The following is an 11,449-nucleotide window of genomic DNA, read 5'->3' as shown; positions in this document are numbered from 1 at the left end:
TGTATGGTCTTAATGCCAGTACTAAATACCTCCCATTGTTATTCTATATTTAAAGTCACATTGAATGAATATGAAGCTTAAATTAACTCAACAAAAATAGAAACATAGCTGTTAACTGGGATACATGGTATAGTAGATACATGGGTAGAGTTGGTGAAAAGAAATGATAAGGCTTAAAAAAATACATCACCTGTGCTCTACTGAAATCTTAGAAATAAATGTTTCTTTTTACAGAGCCTTAATATTAAAAAGTAAGCATTATTATAAAATTAGATTAATACTTTCAGTAAGAGGCAAGAGAGATGCATGTATGTTTATTTATTTATTTTGGAATGCCTGCATCCCTATTATAAAAACATGTAATCTTATGCACTTTCCAATATATTAACAGCTTCAAATTTTACTTACGATATCATATAAAGAAAAATAGGTTGTAATAACAGCTTTTAGAGCTTTAGGGTCCTAAAAGAACACTCAGTTCTGTGTGTTTCCTGGTTAGTCCTTCCAAGGTATTTCTTGAACATTATCCATCCTTTTTTACAGAAGGTGTAGTAACCAGAAGTTTACTGACGGTTCCTTACCTGCATCAGTAATAGCTGATTCAGTTTGAATCATACAACATACCTATCAACACTCCTCAGGGTTGTAATATCCTAAAAGAAAGTTAGATAGAAAGATATCACCTGCCCAAGGCCACTAGACATAAAAATCACATACATAAACATAATTTCTCTGTGTTCCCCAAGTACCATACAACTAGGGCCTGCCAATTCTACCAAACTGTGCCATCATGAAAGGCAAATAAACTAGCTAGCAGATCGAATCTAAGCAAGTGTATGTTCAGTCTTGATTAACTTCCTGAAAAATTGGAAACACTGATTAGGTCTCCATTTACAATTCAGCAACCTAATTCTTAGGATTTTGCTTTCTGGGTTAACAGGGAACATTTAAGTCACCACTAGAAACCATGAAAATGTCCCAAAAGCTATTCTAATGTCAAAGAATGTCTGCTGAAAAACAAATTAAGCAAAATAAATATGTCTAACTACACCATTTCTTTTACTTATATAGAAAGCTCAATAATATCAGTAATAATTCTGAAGATAAATAAAATCCACGACATAATTTAATGCCCAATTGTCAAATTTCCTGATTCAGCTATGGTTAGCTTTAATATTTTGGGGCTAAATTCTGTTTTGCAATAGAGAAGATGTTATCAATCTACTGAAGTGATACAATGAGGGTTATTTCCCACCAGGCAGATTATCAAGCAGTGCCCTTACTAGGCAGCATTCTTTTTTATCCCCCCCCCCCCCCCCAAAGTCAGAAACCAAATTGAAGTACATGTTCCTACTCCCACCAGCAGGTCCTGAGATGATCTTTCCAACCCTTGTTGTATCTTTCCCTCTATTACGGTCCTGTCTTAATCATCGCTGCACCCCCGGCCCAGCTTGCCGTGATAAGGGTAGCACACACACACTCATTATATCCTTTGTGCCAGCTCCTTGGAATGCAGCTACCACTTCTGAGTCTTGACAGTTGGTCAACAGTTAGCATTACATTCTGGCAGAGGTGGGGAACACAACCGCTGGACTTCTCTTTCCTACTTTTTGTTTTTATTACGCCTCTAGTGGACCGCTGTTGGCCTTAAGCCAAAATTTAGACAGCTTAATATCTCTGGCATTCATTTGTTTCCGTGTTAGATAAACAAGTCTATCTGGAAAACACAATTGAACTAGAAAGGTAACACGTTTTTCAAAATTAGAATCTGATTAAAAGTGACATGCTCATTAATTTCAACTCAAGTTTTATGGTTACAAGTAAGGTGTCTGAGATCTAGAGTGTTTTTAGTCATCCACTAAAGCAGATAAGAGGAGCACAATAAGGCCTAAAGCTCAGACCCAGTTTGGAGTTTCGGTCACATTCTTTATTTGCATGTTTTTACTATGCAGGGTTATGGGTATCTTTTAATGATGGTGGATCATCATTTTGCCTGCCTTGGGAATTTCCCCAAGAGGGTTAAGTTGGAAAGATTTTCAGATTCTTTATTATAAGATGTTTGCTTTAGTTAGAAGTGGTCAAGTTATAAATACAATTTGTGCAGAAAGAAAGAAAAAAGTGAATAAACGTGAAGAGGACAGAGAGGAAAAGAGAATCTGCAGGGGTTCCTTCATCCACATCACAGGAACCTGACTACCAGAGCTCTGGATCCATCTTCATTAAGAATTGAAAAATAAAGTAAAACTCCTGATTAAAGTGGTTGTTTCAAACCTTATCTTGCTTCCAAATTATATTCTAGAGAACTGAACTGTACTATAGAAATCCACCAAAAGCCATCCCATTTTGCATGGTTTGAAATTTCTCGTAACAAGTAGTAAAACGCAAATATTAAGTCCATGAGGAGTTTTTCTGTGAATACACTCATTTCTTCCACGGGCTTTTTAGAAGGTGTCACATTTTAAGAGCGCTTGTTTGAAGAAATGAGAATTTGGGCAGATGAAGCATCTTGCAAACTTCACTGATAGTGGAATACGCTGGAAGAAACGTTAGCCTCCACGTTTCTTGAAGTGAAGCCTAGAATTGCAACCGTAAAGTGTTGAAATGGATCTTACGAGCCATCCATGAAAACCAGTGTCAACCCAGCGGGCATTGATACCTTCTCCCCCACAAAGTACATGAGGAGCAAAAGAAGATGCACGTGACAGCATTTTGAAACCTTAAAGCACCACACACACAGTCTAACATTACTGTTAACCATTTGAAGGCAGTTCTAGCACTCCTGATTGTTATGCAGGTGAGAGGTTTTCCTTCATTGATTATAGAACGTCTATTAAATTATAAACGTAACATAGGCTAGAAAATTGTGACCATGCTTCTTGAACCAAGATCTATTCATTTTTGTGCACAAAATCAATGTTTTGACCCCAGAAGTGAGTTGGGCTCAAGGACAGGTGAAAGGAAACAGAGGGAAATGACTGGATTTAATTTTGGCATTTCTTTGATAATTTGAAGATCCTTGAGTTGCTCCTTCATGGTTCGGCTCCCGCCTGCACACTGTAAACCCTCGTGGGTAAATGTACCCTGGACCTCCACACTTGACCAGTATTGACACACTATTACATGCTCTTAGTTACTATTTATGTGACTTTTATTTTCAGCCACAGTATCTCCCATGTATGAAGCCTTCATTGGATCTCCCAGATGGAACAAGCTGTTCTCTCCTCATTCCTTGATTGTAAAACATGACAAATTTTATTAAAAATACTTTTTTTTTAAACCTTGGTGTCTACTCCACTAGACTGTGAGCTTCTCAAGGGCAGATTTTTGAATCCTACATCTCTATCATCAAACATAGTGGTTGGCACAGAGTGAAGGCCAAGAGTGCACCTCTTGCTTCATCTAAGAGATGTTCTACAAACATACATGATGCATCATGACTGTCTTTTATAGAAGACAGCAGAGTGTAAGCATCACTCCTGAGTTTCTTAAAGAAAACGAGACCATACAGCCAAGTCATCTAGGCTCAGAGTCCAAAAGAAAATATTTATGGGTATTTCTGTTTGTAGCAGATGCTACTGTCCAATTTATTCTGTAGAAACGTTATTTAATATTTTCACAGTTATTAATGGTTTTTTTTTACTGATTATGAATAGTAGATCAGTTATAATAGTGTTCTGATATGTTAAGTATGTCTTCGATAATTCCCAATTCTGAGAACAGTAGCAACAGCAGATGATTATCCTGTTATTTGGGAAGAAGTTAGATGCCTTAACAAGGAATATATTTGTTAGAAATAATTAAAGAGATACATTTTATTTCAAACTTCTTTTACCTAATAATGTGGAACATGATAGCAAAGTGTCACAAACCAAAATGAAAGCTAACATGGTCTATTTTTGAAAGAAATGTAACTTTTTATACCAGCTGCTTAGAGAATGCCAGCTCTGAACCATCTTATATACCGTCAAAGATGTGGGTTGTTTTTTTGTTTGAAAAAGTACGTTATACTATTTTTCCTTATAATGAAAAAGATACAAACAAGTGAAAATAGTTTGCAAAATTAAATATATACTTATATTCATGATCAGTAAATACAAGCTAACATTTCCAATTAAAATTTTTTTCTCTTCCCTTTTTTCCTGGTCTAATTATAGTACACAGATAAATCTTCCTTTCTTATCTCCAGATTTCTGTAACCTTTTGGGGGAACATTTCCCCATGCTATAGTACCTGTCTTTAGTTCAGGATCGCAGCATGAGTGGTATTCCTCTTGAGGGTCTCAATGGTAAACATAGCTTAACCAACAGGAGAGCAATTAGTTCTTACAAACCATCTGTGAAAACCATGCATCTGACTCTATAAAATACAAGATTGCCAACATCCCATAATAGGAATTCCATGGCTACTTATAATTCTCAAAGAGGTGTTTGGGCAGTGCCTGTAAAACCACAGGCTGGCAAACCAAATGTGAATCCAATGCTTTTATTATCCACGATTTAACTTCACTCTATTGAAGAACTCACTCTGATTAGTTACGGCCAGAAGTCAAGAAATAAACAATGATGTGAAATAACCCCAAAAGCAATAAAAATGAAGAACATCGTCTGATAAAACTAAGCAGAAATAACATTAGTGATATCATGCAGTTTCTGAGAGACCATAGAAAAATTGTTTCTTAATATTGATAAGAAAATTATGCATCAGTGAAAATGCAGGCTTAGAAATATAGTACTGAGAGTTTCAATTTGTGATGTCTTCACTGATGAGGGAAAATGGAATTCTTATTACTAAAGAGAGCTGATCTCTTGGGTGTTGCTGATGGCTCTCTAAACGATCTTAGTGTTTAATGATGCTGTACAAATAAAAAGCAGTGGGGGAAATACGAAATATCTGTATTAAATGCCATCCTGTAAAGTATCTGATGGATGGAAGAAGTCTAATGCATTTTAAATAAATGCATATCATACTATCACATATAGTGAGTCTTAAAAAATTATTACTTAGATGCACAGTCCTTGTAGTGGTAGACATGGCACTGTGAAGGAAGTTTGATTTAGAAGCTATTTTCTATTTACTTGTCAAGTGATGGAGTTGCTGTTAGTCATATTGTAATGTCCCTTCAACTTTGGTACATTCAGTGCAAAATATTTCGGGGAATTTTTTTTGTACCTTTATAAAAATAAAAGGCCCTTTTGTTCCCTTGAGAGTGCTTAAAAGGATACGTACTAGCATGATGCCCGAGTAAGCATGGAACATGAAAATGGAACAGGTGATACATACGGAACAGGTAGGTTCTTATATATACATCTTAAAGAACATAAATATAATGAACCTATGAAAAATAAACAGAACTCACTGTGTATTTTTTCCTGATATGCTGTGATTAATTGCTAGTTATTTTTAAATTGTTTTCATGCATTATAAAGCATAAAATCTGTCATTAGTTATTCATTGTAGAACAGTTTGTCTTCAGCCATAATTACACACATACCACTTTGCATATACATTGTCACAGACCACCTTATTGCAAATCTTTAAAGTTACCTCATGTTGACTTGGTTTCATTTTCACTTGTGTCCCATGAAAGCTGAAACCTATGGTGCACACCATGCAGGCACTCATAGCAAGAAAATGAATATTCTGCTACAACGTAGGGCTTAAATGAATGTACTTTTAGGAAATATATTTGTTTTTATTATATTATTTAACTTGAGCTAATTTGGAGATTGGGCCAAGTGCTGCCAGTTGGGCTTGAACCGCGTTCAAAGGTAAGTTTCAAGATTCTCCCGAGTCCCTGAAAGTTACCATGGAGCTGATCGTGTACAGGTTCATCTTTGTCTTGGAACATAACACAAATGGAAAAAAGTTTGGCAGTCAACAACTGTTGATTGAAAGACTGTTGGGTAGTTCCCTGGGCATCAAGCTCACCCAAATCCTTCCAAGAGGACTCATCACCACTATCCGGACCCCATTGTGACAGAGCATGTGTTCCTGGAAAATAATAACACTCAGCTTGACTCTAGTGGAAGCATACTCTTGAAACTTCCAACATTCAGTCATTCTTCTAGACAGCAGCTTCTGAAATTGCCTGTCCATACAGAGCCTGGCATCGTTCTTCCAGGTCACTCAAGTCCAAAGGTACTTGTTTCTTCAACTGCTGTCAAGAGTTTTTCATAAAGCATGGAGAATGATGGGTACGGGGGGAGATCCAGACGGTTGAAACAAGTGTGAGCTCTGCAAACAGAAGCAGCAGTACAAAGATTAACGTGCTTTGAACGAAATGAGATTGGGGTGTGTGTGTGTGTGTGTGCGCACGCACGTGCATGCACACACATGTGTTCATGCTCGTCTTTCATATTCAGATTGTTTGTTGCCAATTTTCACACTTATTTTTTGGAGAAACTGTGAAAACATTTGAATTTCTAAAGAGGAATGGGGTATTTAAAAAATATTTTCTTGGGGCGCCTGGGTGGCTCAGTTGGTTAGGCGTCCGACTTCGGCTCAGGTCATGATCTCACGGTCTGTGAGTTCGAGCCCCGCGTCGGGCTCTGTGCTGACAGCTCAGAGCCTGGAGCCCATTTCAGATTCTGTGTCTCCCTCTCTCTCTGCCCCTCCCCTGTTCATGCTCTCTCTCTGTCTCAAAAATAAATAAATGTTAAAAAAAAAATATTTTCTTTGTTTTCACAACCATTTAAAATCCACATTACATACATATTGCTTTGTTTAGTTGTCTAAGAACTGCAAAGACAAGTTTGATTTTTTGCATCTCTTTTGATGTTATACTTTTTTTCTAAGTTTTTATTTGAATTCCAGTTAGTGAACATACAGTGTAATATAAGTTTCAGGTGTACAATTTAGAGATTCAACACTTACACAGACATGAATGTAAGTTCTTGCAAAGTAATTCATTTTCAGAGTTTGATTTTGCATGGATGTCTCAGAAAATCTAGGGTTTTACATTCTGTCATTTTGTTGGGCACAGAAGAGCACTGAGTATCTCTGAAGACTGGCTTAGAGTCTTGGGGAAATTCCCTGGCTGGATTTTCCTGCCGAGGTCAGTAGACCATTGTTACTTCTTCCAATCCTGTGCTATAATCTGTTTTCTCCTAACTCGCAGTACAAAATCATGGCCATTTAAATCATTACATTAAGTATTCTTTTTTAGAAATACCTCCCCTTTTGCCAAGATAGGAAAAAAATATGCTTTCCTGTTATTTGCACCTGAATCACAATAAAAAATAGACAGTCTCCAAATAGTACATCTTATCAGGAACAAAATCTGCACTTTTGACATGGAATAGGAAGCATTTTATTCTGAATGTACAACAGCTTCTTTGTGGGGGCTAAACAACGTTGACTAAAAAAAACTGCTCCCAAATTCATATGTAATTTTAGGAGTTATAATTACTGATGGACTATTTTTACAAAGTTACATGTTTAAATTTTCACTCTCATAAATCACTTTACCCTTAAGACGTAAATATAATTATATTCCTAGATGCAGTTTAGTGCCATGGAAGGATGAGAAGTTTGAAGCTGAACAGACCGGGGTTTGAATTCTAGATCTACCACCCAGCTGTGTGATTTGGAGTTATTAAAACTCCCTGAGACTCCATTTCTCACCTATAAAATGAGAATAATATCATTTGTCTCAGAAGGATCCAAAGAATTAAATGAAGAATTAAAGAATTAAATCAAGTAACAGAAGCGTGTTTAATATCATGCCTGGCTCACACTGTTTGACCAATAAATAAGGGATGTATTGTTAGCTACATTTCATTACCATCAAAAAGATTTGCTCTAGTTGCCTTCATTAAATTGCCAAAAGATAATCATGACTCATGGAAATGACAAAATAACAAAGAGATAATCAAGCAGGTGTCTGGCCACGTGCCTTTTTAGAGCAGGAATGCAAAGGGGCTCAATTATAAGAATATCAGTTTTAGGACAGAGATATGGTACTGGCTCAGAGTTTATGATTGTTGTTATTACAAATGCTAGATATATGGGGGGCAGTCATCTAATTAATCATTGTACCCAAACACGTTTTTAACATAACAAACTATTTCAGAATTGCATTTAATATAATTCTTGTTAATGTAGTTCTTGTTGTATCTCCCTTACACTGGAACCTCAACTTGGAGGCCTCAAGGAAGATGTTTAGCTTTTTTTTTTTAAATGTTTTATTTATTTTTGAGAGAGAGAGAGAGTATGAGCTGGGCAGGGGAAGAGAGAGAGGGAGACAGAATCCACAAAGCAGACTCCAGGCTCTCAGCTGTCAGCACAGAGCCCGATGTGAGGCTCGAACCCATGAACCACGAGATCATGACCAGAGCCGAAGTCGGATACTCAACCAACTGAGCCACCCAGGCATCCCAAAGACGTTTAACTTTAAAAAAATTAAACTAGCATACTAAAAGATAGTCCTAGAATGGTTTAAAAGATAGTACTAGGATAGTCCTTGTGTGTATACCAGTATAGAATTATTAAATGAAGACTTTATCTCTGTTCTAGGGAAATGAGAAGAAGCAGAGAAGTAAATATGTTTTGAATATAATTATATGCCGGGCTTTGTATTTAGATGAATGACATTCATTATCCCATTAGACTAAAAGATAATGCTTTGTTAAATGAAATATAAAAGTTTTCATTTCTTTGGTGACCAACATGGCTGAGCATCTTTCTCCAAGTTAGCTTGCTTGTAACGTTTCCTATTTTGTGACCTACATGTTCATCTCCTTGGCCTGTTTATCTTTTCAAGTGTTCTTTTTTTTTTGAGAGAGAGAGAAAGAGAGGGAGGGAGGGAAAGAGGGAAGGAAAGAGAGAGAGAGAGAGAGAGGGAGGGAGAGAGAGAGAGAGAGAGAGGGAGGGAGAGAGAGAGAATGAGCAGAAGAGCAGCAGAAAGAGGGGAAGAGAGAGAATCCCAAGCAGGCTCTGCACCTGCCCCCACCCGGGGCTCCATCTCATGAACTGTGATATCACAACCTGAGCCGAGTCAGATGCTCAACTGATTGAGCCACCCAGGCATCTGGTATTAGCCAATTTTAAGTGCAGTTCTGTAGCATTAAGTACATCGACAGTGTTTTCCAACTATCACTACCACCCATCTCTGAAACGTTAAAATCTTTCCAAGCTGAAACTATACTATTGAACACCAACTCCAATCCTCTCTTACCCCTGCAACCACAACTCTATTTTCTATGTATTTCACTATAGTAGGTACCTTTTGTCACTGGAATCATTGTCCCTTATGATGGGCTTATTTCACTGAGCATAATAATGTCTTCCAGGCCCATATTATAGCATGGATCAGAACTTCCTTTTTTTTTTTTTTTTTTTTTTTTTGAGGTTGAATAATACTCCATTGCAGGTATATACTGCATTTTGTTAATCCATTCATCCACTGATGGACAAGGGTTGTTTCCATCTTTTAGCTATTAAAAAAAATGTTATGTACATTGGTGTGTAAGTATCTTGTCAAGTCCCTGCTTTTAATTCTTTTTGTGTATATACCCAGGAATGGAATTGCTGGATCATATAGCAATTCTATTGTAAATTTTTTTTAATTAAAAAAAATTATTTTAAAATGTTTATTTATTTTTGAGAGAGAGGGGGAGAGAGAGAGACAGAGAGACACAGAGAGTTCAAGCAGGGAGGGGAAGAGAAAGAGGGAGACACAGAACCCAAAGCAGGCTCCAGGCTCTGAGCTGTCAGCACAGAGCCCAACACAGGGCTGGAACTCACAAACCATGAAATCATGACCTGAGCCGAAGTCAGAAGCTCAACTGACTGAGTCACCCAGGTGCCCCTCTATTGTAAATTTTTTTAAGAACTGCTATACTGTTTTCCACAATGGCTACATCATTCTACATTCCTATCAGCAGTGAACAAGGGTTCCAATTTGTGTACATCCTTATCAATATTTATTGTTATTATTATTTTTATAACAGCCATCCTCTGAGTGTGAAGTCCATTTTGTCATTTAAAGCTTTAGGATTTCTTATTGATTGGCATAAACAGTACAAAATAAAGAGATTAACTCTTGTATTATCTCTGGCTAATCTCTTCAGCCATTCACTTTTTAATTTAGTTATGCCTTTTATTTACAGAACAACGTAAACCTGGTTCTTTGTTATCCATTTCTGATACGTTGTCATTCTGTCTTCAGTGTATTGATAAGAAGGATGTTGAAAAAGTGATCATTATTGCTTACACCCAGTAGGAGTTTTTTGTTGTCTATGCTTTTCTTTTGGTAGTGCTGGTGTATTAAAGAGTGCTATAGATCAACTTTGGGGACAACTTTTCTCAAAAGAGTAGCTCATAGTTGTAATCTTGAATAGATACGTGTGAACTCATTTTCATGAATTGAGTCATTTTGGGTGAATTAGGAAATAAAAATAGTTCAAGATGACCCATTTGCTAGCTAAGCAATAATCCCTAATTAATGGTTTATTTGCTTAGGACAGGGCATGACTATCGGTGTAATTTATCACACCCTAGTTAAGCCTGTTCCTTCCCTCTTGACACCAAATATTTTCCCTTAACTAGAGGCTAGTTTTAGCTAATTAAGAATTAACAGAACGGTCACATACATAGGAATAGGGATTCATAAATAGTAATGTTTAAAGTCCCCAGTTAAGTTCTTGCACATACTTAATTGCAGAATTTTAATTCACTGTGGGTCTGTGGCAGGCAAATTCTAAGATGACTCACCATGACCCAGGCCTTTGTATAATCCCCATCTTTCGAGCATGAGTGGGATTTGTAACTTGCAATCCATGGAATATGGCACAGGTGAAGGTATACTGCAGATGTAATTAAAGCCAGGAGTTGATTTTAAGTTAAACAAAAGGGTGATTATCCTGGGTTGGCCTGACCTAATTAGGCCAGACCTTTAAAAAAGCATCAGGGGCGCCAGGGTGGCTTAGTCGGTTAAGCGTCCGACTTCAGCTCAGGTCACGATCTCACGATCCGTGAGTTCGAGCCCCGAGTGAGGCTCTGGGCTGATGGCTCAGAGCCTGGAGCCTGCTTCCAATTCTGTGTCCCCCTCTCTCTCTGCCCCTCCCCCGTTCATGTTCTGTCTCTCTCTGCCTCAAAAATAAATAAACGTTAAAAAAAAATTAAAAAAAAATAAAAAAGCATCAGGGAGGTCAGAGACTCTCAATGTTGCTGGATTTAAAGAAGTCACCTGCCATGGATTCTATAGCCACAATTTTGCCAACAGCCTAAAAGAGCTTGGAAGCAGGTCCAGTTGAGCCTCCAGATGAGAATGCATTCCAGCCAATACCCTGATTTCAGTCTTGTGAGATGCTGAGCAGAAGACCCAGCTGAGCCATGCGTGAACTCCTGATCCGAAGAAAGTGATATAATTGTGTGTTGGTTTAAGGTGCTAAGTTTGTGCTAATCGGTGATGCAGCAATAGAAAATGACTGCAGGTCTCAAGGCAGTA

The 11,449-nt window shown here is 37.4% G+C and overlaps 1 protein-coding gene across 6 annotated transcripts in view; it reads right to left on the bottom strand.

Annotated features, from left to right (window-relative positions):
• Nucleotides 1–1,308: 1,308 nt before the first annotated feature.
• Nucleotides 1,309–11,449, bottom strand: part of HECW2 (HECT, C2 and WW domain containing E3 ubiquitin protein ligase 2) — a 369,811-nt gene continuing 359,670 nt past the window's right edge. For all 6 annotated transcript variants that reach the window (XM_019428321.2, XM_053906716.1, XM_019428319.2 and 3 more), the window contains one exon: nt 1,309–6,234. In XM_019428321.2, coding sequence (XP_019283866.2) covers nt 6,123–6,234 — 112 coding nt within the window. In that variant the 3' untranslated portion in view covers nt 1,309–6,122. The remainder of the gene's footprint in view (nt 6,235–11,449) is intronic.

The sequence above is a fragment of the Panthera pardus genome, unplaced genomic scaffold, assembly GCF_024362965.1.
Source record: "Panthera pardus isolate Hobbes unplaced genomic scaffold, ASM2436296v1 HiC_scaffold_10, whole genome shotgun sequence".
Lineage (NCBI taxonomy): Eukaryota > Metazoa > Chordata > Mammalia > Carnivora > Felidae > Panthera > Panthera pardus.
The sequence above is the reverse complement of the archived record's forward strand: the minus strand, read 5'-3'. Positions and strand labels throughout refer to the sequence as shown.